This window comes from Ranitomeya variabilis, chromosome 4 (genome assembly GCF_051348905.1).
Source record: "Ranitomeya variabilis isolate aRanVar5 chromosome 4, aRanVar5.hap1, whole genome shotgun sequence".
NCBI lineage: Eukaryota > Metazoa > Chordata > Amphibia > Anura > Dendrobatidae > Ranitomeya > Ranitomeya variabilis.
Genome location: NC_135235.1, coordinates 320,211,044 through 320,225,934, shown reverse-complemented (window position 1 = coordinate 320,225,934; position 14,891 = coordinate 320,211,044). Strand labels below are relative to the sequence as shown.

General features: G+C 42.5%; 1 protein-coding gene across 4 annotated transcripts in view; it reads left to right on the top strand.

Moving 5' to 3' along the window:
- Positions 1-14,891, top strand: part of GRIK4 (glutamate ionotropic receptor kainate type subunit 4) — an 888,411-nt gene that overhangs the window by 502,953 nt on the left and 370,567 nt on the right. For all 4 annotated transcript variants that reach the window (XM_077250470.1, XM_077250471.1, XM_077250469.1 and 1 more), the window contains one exon: positions 9,852-9,985. In XM_077250470.1, coding sequence (XP_077106585.1) covers positions 9,904-9,985 — 82 coding nt within the window. In that variant the 5' untranslated portion in view covers positions 9,852-9,903. The remainder of the gene's footprint in view (positions 1-9,851; positions 9,986-14,891) is intronic.

The window sequence follows — 14,891 nt, the reverse complement described above, 5'->3', positions numbered from 1 at the left end:
TGAAGGAGGATTACTGGAACTAGTGTATGCAGCAGGAACTCAGAGCAGAGTAGCAGGATAACCCCACAGGTTCACAGGAGCAGGTATATAGCCAGGGAGTCACCAGAGGTCAGGAGCTGGATGCAAGGCAGAATACTGTAGCACAGACTGAAGGCTGGGGTGGAGTTTTATAGCAGGAAGACACAGTGCACATGAGACCAAAGACGCCATCTTGGAAAAGGGCAGTAATGCACAAAAAGGTAATAAAAAATGTTCAGAATCCTGACATTACTCCCTCCTTAGAAGTGGCCTCAGGACGATCCTGGACCTGGTTTCTCAAGGAATCTCTGATGAAAACGAGAAATCTTCTGTTGGGCATTGATGTTTTCCACAGGTTCCCAAGAGTCTTCCTCAGGGGGATATCCCTGCCATCTTATCAGATATTGGAGCCGATTCCTGCGAATCCTGGAATCAACAATTTCCTCCACCACAAATTGTTCTTGCCCATCAATCACCACAGGTTGCGGAGGTGGCACGACACGACCCTGGAAGGTATTAGGAGATACAGGCTTTAGTAAAGATACAGGAAAAACTGGGTGTACCTTCATAGTCCTAGGCAGCTTCAGCCGGCAGGCCACAGAGCTCACAATACCGTTGATCTTGAAAGGGCCAATGAATTTCTGTCCAAGTTTTTGTGAAGAAATGTTTAACTTCAGATTCGTAGTTGCTAACCACACAGAATCTCCTACCTTGAACATGGGTGCAGGTTTATGGAATCCATCAGCCGATCTCTTATAACGTTCTTGAGCTGTGGTCAGGGATTCCTTCAGAACCTCCAGATTTTGCCTCATCGCAGTCAGCCTTTCCTCCACTGCCGGAATCGGAGAATTAATTGGAGACCTAGGTAAGATACACGGATGATAACCCAGATTGGCAAAGAAAGGTGTAAATTTAGTGGAGGCGCTCTGAGAATTGTTATATGAAAATTCGGCTAACAGCAGCAACTCCAACCAATCATCCTGGAGATGGCTGACATAGCATCTTAGATATTGTTCCAGCGTCTGGTTGGTACGCTCCGTCTGACCATTTGTCTGGGGATGGTAAGCGGAAGAGAGACAGACATTAATATTGAGTGCAGAGCAAAACCCCTTCCAGAATCTTGAAGTGAACTGCACTCCACGGTCAGAGATGATCTCATCCGGAACCCCATGCAACCGAAAGATATTCTGTATAACCAAGTTCACTGTATCTTTAGCTGAGGGGAGGCCGGTGCACGGAACAAAATGAGCAGCTTTAGTCAGGCGATCAACTACCACCATGATTGTATTCATGCCCCCCGATGTAGGCAGCTCCACAATAAAGTCCATTGATATAGACCGCCAAGGGCGGGATGGAACAGGTAATGGTTGTAGAAGACCTGTAGGTGCCACATGAGGAGTCTTGTAACGAGCACATACCTCGCAAGAGAGAACATAGTCCTTGGTATCCTTCAGGCAAGTTGGCCACCAGAAGAATCGGCTCAGGAACTCTTGTGTCTTCTGTACCCCCCTGTGACCAGCCAACTTGAAGTCATGTACCATCTTGAGGATCTGCAGACAGACGACCTCAGGGACATAGATACGTCAATCTCTGAACCACATGCCACCCTTAAAGACAAGATTAATATCCACAGGTGGGTTGGCCAGAAATACATCACCGTCATAGGCCTCCCTGCACTCCTTCCACAAGTCCTGATCGTGGATAACTCCGATGAAATTGGCATCAGATAGAATGGTCTTGGATGGGGCTCTAGGTACGGAATCCGCAGCATGGATTCGGGATAAAGCATCAGCCTACCCATTACGAGAACCTGGACGGTATGAGATAACAAAGTTAAATTGATTTAAAAATAAGTTCCAATGAGCCTGACGAGGAGAAAGACATCTAACGGATCTAAGGAACTCTAAATTGCGATGGTCAGTTAGCACTATGATCTGTTGTGCAGCTCCTTGCAGATGATGCTTCCATTCTTTGAAAGCCGCAATAATAGCCAGCAATTCCTTGTCTCCCACGTCGTAATTCTTCTCTGCTGAGGTTAGTCTACGGGAAAAGAAAGCACAAGGATGTAGCAGACCCTTCTCTCCAGTTCTTTAGGAGAGAATAGCCCTCAAAGCATTATCAGAAGCGTTCACCTCCACAATGAAAGAAAGTGTTGGATCTGGGTGTATCAACAGCGGTGCTGATGTGAAACAGATCTTAAGCCGATCAAAAGCTTCTTGAGCCTGTGATGACCACTTAAAGGGCTTTTCCTTCTTTGTCAAGGAAGTAATGGGACGGACAATATCAGAAAAATTTAAAATGAAGCGTCTGTAGAAATTTGCAAAACCAATAAAACGTTGGATCTCCTTAATGTTCTTGGGTACCGGCCAGTCAAGGATAGCCTAAATATTACCAGATTCCATGTTCAGCCCCTGGGGAGAGATGATATAACCTAAGAACTGTATCTCAGAACGATGGAACTCGCATTTCTCCGGCTTAATATACAGATGGTTCTCTTTCAGACGTCTTAAAACAGTTTTGACATGTTCTTCATGTTCCTGTAGAGAGTCAGAAAAGATTAGTATATCGTCCAAATAGATCACTACAAACTGGTCCAACAAATCTCTGAAAATGTCATTAGCAAGGTGTTGAAATGTTGCAGGGGCGTTACAAAGCCTGAAGGGCATCACAAGAGATTCAAAGTGTCCATACCGGCATCTGAATGCTGTCTTCCACTCATCCCCTGGACGAATACGCACCAAATTATAAGCCCCACGAAGATCCAGTTTAGAGAACACCTTAGCATGGCGGACTCTTTCCAGTAATTCGGGAATCAGAGGCAAAGGGTAACGGTTTCGTACGGTTACCTTATTGAGTTCCCGATAGTCAACACAGGGTCTCAGGGTCCCATCCTTCTTCTTTACAAAAAAGATAGGTGCCCCTGCTGGTGAGGAAGAAGGACGTATGAAGCCTTTGGCCAGATTTTCATCAATATACTCCTTTAAGGCTTGAAGCTCAGGTGCCACCAAAGGGTATACGTTACTAAAAGGAATAGCTGCCCCAGGAAGCAACTCAATGGGACAGTTATAATTCCTGTGTGGAGGAAGCTGATCTGCATTCTTCTTGTCACTGATGTCAGAGAACTCTTTATATGCTGGAGGTAAAGAAAATACCTGTACATGTGGTTCCGTAGCCGTGGACTCAGGGACAGCTTCTGTTAACGCTGAGTTGCTCCTTGTTGGAAAGGTAATCTCCTTGGTCTCCCAGTTGATAATTGGGTTCTGAGAACGCAACCAAGGAATGCCTAAAATCAAAGGAAAATGAGGAGAAGAAATTAGCAAGAAAGAAAGTTGCTCCTGATGATTAGGCTCCAACAAAATTTCAAGGGGTACGGTCTCCTGATCCACAGGCCCAGAGATTAAAGGTGACCCATCCACTGTTTCCATGGTAATTGGAGAGGCTCTTTGCTGAATTTCAATACCATGTTCCTTGGCAAATGCGATATCCATGAAATTGCCACCTGCACCAGAGTCAATCATAGCTGCACTGGAAATCCACTGTCCTGAACACAGGATCTTAATAGGGAGAGAACAGTGAGAGTTCTTTTCCTTAAGCTCCTTGGGGGGTGAAGTCATAGAAAGTGAATGGAATACAGCGTTTAAAGGCAGGCTACATTCAGAGATGACAGATTCATCATCACAGTTGTCATACTCCCCTACTGCTGCTAGCACCTTGTTAGGCCGTCTAGGACACTTAGGACAATTGATCAAGAAGTGGTCAGACTGGCCGCAGTAGAAACATAGACTTTCACGAAGGCGATGCTCCCGGTGCTCATTGATCTCACGCCTCTGAACGGAATCAATTTGCATGGGCACCTCCTCCACCTCCCGAGATGTTTTACCTGGAGGCTCTTTGGAAGGAAGGGAAAAGTTAGAAATACGGTTATATGCAGCAAACTTCTCCTGCCTACGCTCAGTAAGGCGAATGTCAATGCGCACACAATGCTGTATAAATGTCTCTAGCTCTTGTGGTGACTCAGAGCGAGCTAGTTCATCTTTTACAATACTAGGCAGACCCCTTTTAAAAATAGGCAATTGTGCATAACTGTCCCAATTGGTATCTACCGCTAATCTCCTGAATTCAGTAGCATACTCAATAACAGAATGTTTTGCCTGGCATAAAGACAATAAAGCAGATTCAGCGGTTGCACGGCGATTAGGATCATCAAACATTAATGCCATAGCGGCCAAGAAATCATCCAAGTTATTTAACCGTGGGTCACGAGACTCAATCATCGGATTCGCCCAGGCGAGCGCTTGTGCGGTCAGCAGCATTATTACACACAATACTTTGGATCTATCATTAGGAAAACGGTCAGCATGCACATCAAAATATAGCATACATTGATTCACAAAGCCACGAAATTTGTCGCGATCACCATTAAATCTGAATGGGGGCAACTTAGGTGGGCTAGCTGGTGGCAGTTGCCCAGAGGGAAAAGTCGCTTGTGCAGCTATTTGCATGCTTATGTCCTGAAAAGCCCGTCCATATTGGGACTCTATGCCAGCAAGTTTGTTTTCCTGGGCTGCCATGCGGGTGCTTAAGTCCTGCAAAGTCTGTCCAAACACTTGTTGATTGAGTTCAAAGCTTCCAATCTTCTTTTGCAGACCTTCCACATCTTTCTGCAGTGATCTAATTATGGAAAACACCTGCTCTAGTCTGCTTTCTGCAGTCATTGTTCCAGCAGTCTCCTTTTTTTTTTTTAGGCTAGAGTATCCTGTAATAATTATAGGGGATAACTCAGGAGACTCTTTGCGTGGAACAAGACAACTACAGGACACAGTTTTATAAGTGGTAAAGTCTATATTATCACATGGTGATTCAAACAGGTGCAGAGAGAAACTCAAGTCCACAACACTTGGTGCGAATATCAAATGCAGCTCAGCAGTCTATAGGAAACTTCAGAGGAAAATGCAATCACGCAGAAAGTCTATTAAGCACAATCATTCTTGAGGATACTTGACACAGATAAGTCCTTGCTTAGTCCACAACACAGATAGATATGGTTATAAGGCAGTTCAAATAATATCTTTGCTCAACCAGGGAGGTCTGGGTAATAGTCTCAGGTTCTTGCAGAGTAGAAACATGTCCAGCAAATGCAGATGGAAGCAAACACAAGCAGCAGATGAAGGAGGATTACTGGAACTGGTGTATGCAGCAGGAATTCAGAGCAGAGTAGCAGGATAACCCCACAGGTTCACAGGAGCAGGTATATAACCAGGGAGTCACCAGAGGTCAGGAGCTGGATGCAAGGCAGAATACTGTAGCACAGACTGAAGGCTGGGGTGGAGTTTTATAGCAGGAAGACACAGTGCACATGAGACCAAAGACGCCATCTTGGAAAAGGGCAGTAATGCACAAAAAGGTAATAAAAAATGTTCAGAGTCCTGACACACACCAAGGTTACAACTCTTTTGCCCCAGAAAAAGCAGAGAGTAGGGTGAAACAGTCATAACCTTGGAGTGGTCAGCACCTCCTTTGTCTGTGTCTTGCACTTGATGAACATATTAAATGTTTTGCCTTATTGGTGAGTACCATGGCCACATAAGAAGCGTGGGCCATCACGGAATGATCATAGCCTTGATGCAGTCTGCACCTCCCCCATCTGTTTTTTGCACTTGATGAAGATAATCATTTTGTAGTTTTATTGGTGAGTACCATGGCCCCAGAGAAGTGTAGGCCATCATGGAATGGTCATAGTCTTGATGCAGTCTGCACCTCCCCATCTGTTTTTTACACTTGATAAAGATAATACATTTTTAGCTTTACTGGTGAGTACCATGGCCCCAGAAGAAGCGTGGATCATCATGGAATGGTCATAGTCTTGATGCAGCCTTCACCTCCCCATCTGTTTTTTGCACTTGTTGAAGATAATCTTTTAGCTTTTTGATTAGTAGTAGTACCATGGCCCCAGAGAAGTGTAGGCCATCATGGAATGGCCGTAATTTTGATGCAGTCTGCACCTCCCCCATCTGTTTCTTGCACTGTATAAAGATAATACTTTTAGCTTTATTTGTGAGTACCCATGGCCCCAGAAGAAGCATGGACCATCATGGAATGGTCATAATCTTGATGCAGTCTGCACCGAGTCCCCATCTGTTTCTTGCACTGTATGAAGATAATACTTTTAGCTTTATTGGTGAGTACCCATGGCCCCAGAAGAAGTATGAGCCATCATGGAATGGTCATAATCTTGATGCAGTCTGCACCTCCCCATCTGTTTCTTGCACTGGATGAAGATAATACAGTTTTTGCTTTATTGGTGAGTGCCATCCCATTTCTCCTATATTAGACTCAGTAGTTCCCGGTAATTGTCTATGTGCACCATATGACAGCTCCATCAGGCAATCTTTCGGTTGAATGGAGCCATTATACAGATGTTTTGTGTAGCTCTATATAGGAGCAGGCTACAGCTGTATGTTCCTGTTTATGTTGTTCCATTGCACACAGAAATTTACACTCGCTTTTGTGATTTCAGCAGCAGTAACAGTTTATAATTTTCCCATTTGTAAGTTTTAACAACCACCAAAGCTTTAGAGTTAATCGCACGTCATAGATTATGCGCTGCTTTAAATTGCTAAGTATAATTTTATCACCTCTGGAAAATAAGGAAACCTACGAAATGTTCTTTTTTAGAACTATAATTATCTTTTCATAACTTTGCAACGTTCTTAGATCAGTACTATAAATATGACTCCTTTGTCCTTTATTACCCTGTTTTACTATGTTCTGCCCATTTACACGCAAATGTGGCATCACAGAAACTCTATATCAATGGACTCCTGAAACCTTTCAGTGATTGACATTCATGGCTGTTATTCTGCACCGTGCTACTTAGTGATCATAAGAGGACTCCAGTTTTGTGTACTCTGGCATATTCCTGTGCGTTATGCTGCCAATTTCCTAAAAGGCATTTTAAGTTATATTGTTGATTTTTAGGTGCGCATCTGCTCTCGCTCATTACTGGAGAAGAGTACATTGATCTCAATTCTAAGCATGTTCATTACCATTGTGATCTGTACCATTAAGGCGCTTTGTCTTCATTGCCTTTTTCTGCCACTGCATTTAGAGAAATATGTATTCATCATATAATCTGCTCCGTTCTGTTCTTCTCTAAGGCTAAGCCCTTTAAATAACTATTTCAGGTATGCCAAAGCAGCAGAGTTTCATAACGATCATCACATGTTGTGTATTAAGAAATATCTTCATCTATACAGTTAAAGTTAATTAAAGTAAATAATCCAGCTGAAGGTAATTCTTATTACATTTTTCTAATTTGCGGAAACCAGGCAGTAAATGTTCACTTTCGCTGCAGTGCCCCTACAGGGAAAATGAGGCATTACACAATTTTTAGCAAAACCAAAAAAATGAGCCGGAGCATACAGCATATAAGAATGCATTCACACTGTGGCCATGTTACCTTGTTATAAGTAAGTAAATAGTTAAAGTACACATAAATGGCATAGGATACGTAGTAAACACTGTTTGTCATAAAAAAGAGTAAAAGTCATCCAAAGGTGTACCCAATTGGGACGTTTCGATCCTCAATGTAGATGGGGCAGAGCAGGACAGGGGTGCCACTGGTCAGACACCTAGCCATGGGAAGCTGTATAAATGAAATGCCCTACTCAAAAAGGAAGCCACGCATCTGTTTGCACAAATTACAAAACAACACAGCAAAACTAAACAATTGAGCTGGAGCATAAGTTGGTATACATGCAATGTATAGGAACATGTTCACACTGTGGCCATTTAACAGACAAAACCTAAGATAGAAACAAAGTGAGCATATACACTGCTGTAAGTACATAGTAATAGCACATGTACTGTGGTGTGAAAAAGTGTTTGCCCCCTTCCTTCCTTCTTTCCTATTCTTTTGCATGTTTGTCAGACTCATGTTTCAGATTACCAAACCAATTTAAATGTTAGACAAAGATAACACAAGTAATCACAAAATGCAGTTTCTAAATGCAGGTCTTTATTACTAAGGGAAAAAGAAATCCAAATCTACAGGGCCCTGTGTGACAGTGATTGCCCCTTAAACCTAATAACAGGTTGGGCCGCCCTTAGCAGCAACAACTGCAATCACACGTTTGCGATAACTGGCAATGAGTCTTTTACAGCACTCTGGAGGAATTTTAGCCTACTCATCATTGTAAAATTGTTGTAATTCAGCCACATTGGAGGGTTTCCGAGGGAATATATGAAGTCATAAGTCAGGTCACATTCCAGAGTCATAATTCCAGAGAAATAGCGGATAAGCAAAGGGGCAATAACAAACGAGTAGTCAGAACACGGTCCAAAGGTCAGCAGCAGAAGATCAGAAGCAAAGGGGAAATTACAAAAGGGTAGTCTAAGCACGGTCCAAAGGTCAGCAGAAGAAGATCAGAAGCAAAGGGGAAATAACAAACAGGAAGTCTGAACACGGTCCAACGGTCAGCAGCAGAAGATCAGAATTTACAGCACAGTGATCAGGAGAACACACATCAGAGAGCGTAAGCTTTGACTGGCAGTGATCTGGGTCAGACAGCTCACCTAAATGGCAGGGCAATTAATAAGAACAGGGAGCACCTGGAGAAATCTCTGCACCTCCCATTCTCAGATAGGTCAACCGAGCTGTCAATCAAATCACTGACAGCTCAGCACCCCCCAAAACAGGATAGTATGACAGAGCTGTCCATCACTGAGTCCCAGACACTGAGTAGAGGAATCGTAACAGCATTTTTACAGAAAGTAATAGGTAATCTTAACAGGCTTTGCATGGGGGAATTGTTCAAGAATCAATAATTTGTATATAAAAAAAAACAAAAAAACAATTTAAATATTTGGTTATTTTCTTATGATGCATTCCCTTTAACATATCTACTAATAGAAAATCACATAAAATATCTGGCCCTATGATGGTACAAATCTCCGGCCCTGATATCCTCCACAAACATCTACATTCATGTGTGAACAATATGAACAGTTTGCCTTTAAACTTTGTCTTGCCTATGAATTACTACCTTAGGATTTATTTGTGTAACGTTTTGAAGACTAAAGAAAAACCAAAGGCAGAACAGGGGCAGATTTATCAATACTGTTATAGGATGCGTCAATTTAGTAGTTAAAGAAAATGCTGCAAATTGCCCCAATTTTATCAGAATGGCATACACAGCGTGACGAGTTTATCGCAGCGTGCTAGGTAGGTTAGACACATCTTCTCTGTCTCCTACCTGCCCTACAGTACTTCTCTCTAAAATATGTTGTGGGTCTCTTTTATAAATTTGGCAGATTCTTCAGACATGTAAAGGCAAACACATTAAGCGAGTAAACTGCATAATTCATTTTGCACCCTTTATGTCCTCCAGTTTTGGATGCATTTTGTAACAATATTCTCGGCTTAGTAAATGTTCCTTCTTCTCTTTTGAAAGCCGTTGATGACTTCTTGTGACAAATCTTTTGATCCGATTCCCTATAGAATGAAATAGCAGCTGACACCTTGACTTTTTACAACTGACAGAAACTACACATTCCCCCATATAATGCATTTGGTCTATTTGTCTTTGCACAAAGAATATATAAAGTAATGAATTTGAGATTTTTCCTTTCCATATTCTCCAAAAATGTTCTAATGCGCCCAGCACTTCTGCTTCTTCATTCTCAATCTGCCTCTGATTCATGACCTTGGTTTTTCTGCTCTGTCTCCTTTGTTTCATAGATTTTAGTGCTAGAAAATAAGGAATTTTCTTTTTCATCTTGGCCATAAATCTGAAATACTGCAGTGTATATCATTTGTCCTTTCTTGTTTACAGAGTTTTATGGAATGCCCGGATTACCAGAGGGCTTCATGACGATTTGTGTAAAATGCTCCGTGTCTTGGCGCCTCTGGTGCTTCTCCTGTTGTTGCTGATGAAGACCACTGGTAGCCCCCATTCTATTCGAATTGGTAAGTTTACTGATCATTGGTTGATTTTACACTTTTGAATGGCACCAACATATTCAGCAGCGCTGTACAAAGATTGTCATCATTCAGATCTGTCCTGAACCTCAATGGGGCTCACCATCTCATTTCTCCATCTCTCAATGGCCAATTTAATATTCTTTCAGTATGTTTTTAGTGTGTGAGAGATAGAAAGGAAAGGCATGCAAATATATAAAGAACATGCAAGCTCCCCACAAGCTCCTTAGTCATGTTCGAACCCAAGAATTACAGTGTTGCAAACCTTTGATCTACCATCATGCTCCTGATGTTGACCTACAGTTTGCGTGACATCTCCCCCAGAATCATACCTAGTGTTTTTTGGGCTCTCAAGGCAAATTTTGGACCTGGTCCAACTACAACCACCGGTTTTTAGCTGTGATTGTGGTTCTGTTTGTGTCTATAAAGATATATGTTCCTCCATCCTCAAAAAAGAAGATAATACAAAATATATACAGACAATGCAGTCCTACAGTTAGCAAATAATACTACTATACAAGTAACAAATACAAGAAATACCACCACACAAAACCCAATACTGCTATATAAAAACAAACTATACTGCCACACCATGACCATATATTGCCACCACATAATGACCAAATAATACCACCATGCTAATCATTAATGTAAAACACTGTACCAAGACCTGTATTACAATCATGCAGTGACCACACAGTGGGAGATAGCAGTTGTGCACACATGTCCTGTATATAATATATGTTTAATATGTACAGATAAACCCAGTGACTCACCTTTGAAGTTCACTCTGGCCGTACTCGTTAAAGATGAGAGAATATATGACAATGGAATTGAATTCTACTTGAATATTACAAAAATCTGCATTCATCAGCATGAAAATGTTTTGTCATTAGTTTTTGTGTGAATTTAGCCATGGTAACAATGAGGAGCAGAGCGCCTGAAGAGGTGAGCAGTGAGGTGAGTATAAGTACCTTTTTTTTTATTTTTTTAAGTATGATGTTTATTATGCTCTGGAGTCTGTAAAGACCACAGTGAATAATAAGAGACATTCAATTAATAGAGAATAACGTTAGCAGGCCAATTCAAGTTTTGTCTGGTCAGCTCATCTCTAGTACTCATTGATTTTCCTTGTTCTCTATCCAGCACAGAACATCATTGCAAATTCTTCTTGTTTAGTAAAATGTAACACTCAAAAATCTTACGCTCATCATCACTATTTCAGTACGGTGCGGTCCTTTACTTTTACCCACCCTTAAGCAAACTCTACGGCTATGGGGCCACACATTCTACCCCCTTTGCAATCATTACTTTTGTGTCCCCGAAAAGTAACAGTGCCGTGCCTGTAACTCCACAGTGACATATAGTGCCTTCTCTATGCCTTCAGGCAGTAATAGTGCCATGATGCAGGTCAAGTTCCCTATTCAATGTACCCTTTTGCCCCATACAATAATTATCTCCTTTTTTGTACCCCCTAACAATAAAGTACTCTGTACAATGATTATCTCCCTTTTAAGCCCCATACAATAATTACCCTCCCACTTTGTGACCCAAGGCATATAATTATGACCCCATACAATAATTATGCCCGCACTTTGTGCCACAATGCATATAATTATGACCCCATACAATAATTACACTCCCTCTTTGTGCCCCAATGCATATAATTATGACCCCATACAATAATTACGCCCCCACTTTGTGCACCAATGCATATAATTATGACCCCATACAATAATTATGCCCCCACTTTGTGCTCCAATGCATATAATTATGACCCCATGCAATAATTGCGCTCCCTGTTTGTGCACCAATGCATATAATTATGACCCCATACAATAATTATGCCCCCACTTTGTGCTCCAATGCATATAATTATGACCCCATGCAATAATTGCACTCCCTGTTTGTGCCCCAATGCATATAATTATGACCCCATACAATAATTACGCCCCCACTTTGTGCCCCAATACATATAATTATGATCCCATACAATAATTACGCTCTCACTTTGTGCCCCAATACATATAATTATGATCCCATACAATAATTACGCTCTCACTTTGTGCCCCAGTACATATAATTATGACCCCGTACAATAATTTGCACCTTTTTGTGCCTACATACAATTATGCGCCCTTTATACTTCCATAGATTAGTTACGTCCTCCTCTTTGACTGCATGCAACAATTATGCTATCTTTATAATGTGTCTCCTTTGTAACAATGTTCCTCTCTGTGTAAAGTAAAGTCATACCCACCTCACCCATTCACAACGTTGAGCAGCAAGATCCTCTTTCTTCTTGCAGCCGGCGGCACAATAATATGAAGTCCGCAGAAGTCCTCCTCACACAATTGCCCTCTGGTCGGCCTATGCTTAAAGCAACCAGTGACTTACCAGTGTAAGTGGCAAAGCAGGGAGATGATGGCTCTCTGCTCCGTCATAGTTTATAACTGCATCTGCAGGGATCCTCTAATTTCCCCCCTTCGTGGCCTTGAAATATGAAACATAATATATTCTGTTCTATAATCTCACTGCTTTAACAATTCCTCTCTGGCTTTCATTCCTCATTTTCTCCAGAATGTGTATGTGCCACATGCTGAGTGGCAGTCAACAGATCATGCAGTGTCAGTATGCAACAGAATAGCGTCTCAGTATCAAAAGTTTGCCATCTTTGAAGTCATATAGTAATGACAGCACTACTTTAAACTTTATAAGAGGAGTATGCAAGTAGCTGTAAAACTATAGCAGCATAGAAATAACTATGAGGCACAGATGGGAAGGATAGAGAGATTAGTGAATTGAATCATAAGACCCTGGTTCAAGATACCAGATTAGTATTCCATGGCCACTGGATGAAAGCCCTGCGTGCCACCTACTACTTGACCACATATGTGGTTCTTCATTTGATTAGCCAACCTAGTGTGATGTCATTATTGTGGTAGGATGCACACACAATGTTGCATCAGGGAAGCTAATCAGGGCTGCCATTAGGAATTTTGGGGTACCATGCTGGAAAAATTTTGGGGGCCCCCTTGAGACTCCGACCAGGCTCCACCCCTCGAACTGTCCACAGCCCCACCGCTCTCTCTTGGAATAACTACACTTCTCACCAATCACACATTAACAGTTCCCATCTTCAGATCACACATATAGCCAGCAGCTTTTGTTTTGGCCAAAAGATTTTTTAAGCCGCCACCATGACAAGGTAGACTCTTTTGGCCGAGCCCTACTCTACTCTATCCTATTAATCATTTGTTAATATATCCAGTACAATTTTGGTATATTTTTATTTAATTTTCAATTTTTAAAATGACCAATAATATCACATACAAGGGACAAATACCACCGTACCATGACCAGACACCATATTACCATCACATAGTGACCTATAATACCACATACAAGGAACAAATACTGCCACACCATGTCCAGACCACATATTACCACCACATTGACCAAATAATAGCACATACAAGGAACAAATACCACCACACCATGACCAGACCACATATTACCACCACATAGTGACTGAATACTAAAATACTGATCATTAATAACAGGTAATACAGTGATCAACAGTGACATTATACACACTGTATATATTGTACAGGTTACACAGTGATCAATGACATTATGCACAGGAGCTCTGTATATAGTGGCAGTGTAAAGGTAATACAGTGATCACTGATGACATTGTACACTGGACCGCTGTATATAGTATACAGTGTATAGTGTCAATGTACAGGTAACACACTGACTCACCAGTGACATCTCTAGGTGAAGTCCTTCATCTTTACTTTTCATCTTCATCCAGCACAGACCGTCATCACGTCTTCCAGCCAGGGATAGTCTCTGCAGGAAATAACAGTTATCTAGAGCACTGCTTGCAGAACACATTACTTAATCTTTTCCCAACTTCTACTCTAAACCAGATGAAGAAAATAAAGGCGACATAGTGTCACTCTGCACAGTAACATAAAATAAATACATGACTGCAGTAATAATAACCCTTTATTAGCCCCTATGGTAATAATATCCCCCATCCTGGCCCCCGTGTGTCTCATTCTTGGCTCCAGCCATATGTTCTCCCATCCTGGCCCCATATGTTCCCCCATTCTGCCCCATGTGATGTCCCGTGATCCTGCCTCATCTGCCCCATGATCCTGCCCCATCTGTCCCATGATCCTGCCTCATCTGTCTCCATTGTATCCATTCTGCACCATGTGTCTCCATCCTGCCACATGATCCAGCACCATGTGTTTCCATACTGCCCTATGGTCCTACTCCATCTGTCACCATCCTGCCCAATGATCCTGCCCCATCTGTCTCCATCTTGCCTCATGATCTTGCCCCATCTGTCTCCATCCTGCCCCATGATCCTGCCCCATCTGTCTCCATCCTGCCCCATCTGTCTCCATCCTGCCCCATAATCTTGCCCCTGTGTCTCCATCCTGCCCCCTGTGTCTCTATTCTTGCTCCCTGTGTCTCAATTCTTGAAACCTGTGTCTTCATTCTTGCCCCATGTCTCCATTCTTGCCCCCATGTCTCCTTTCTTCCCCCTCGTGCCTCCATTCTTGCCCCCTCTTTGTCTCCATTGTTGCCCCCTGTGTCTCCATTCTTCCCCCTGTGTCTCCATTCTTGCCCCCTGTGTCTCCATTCTTCCCCTTGTGTCTCCATTCTTCCCCCTGTGTCTCCCATCCTGCCCTATGTCCCCCATCCTGCCCCCAGCTGCTTTCAATAAAAATTAAAAAAAGTTCTCCTCACCTTGCCGCGCATCTGCGGCGAAGTTCCCTTCACGCAGTTCAAGCGCACACTCGCCAGCGAATGACAATGACATCATACACCGGTGGCGTGCCCGCTGACATCAGCTGCCAGCCTCCGATTGGCTGGT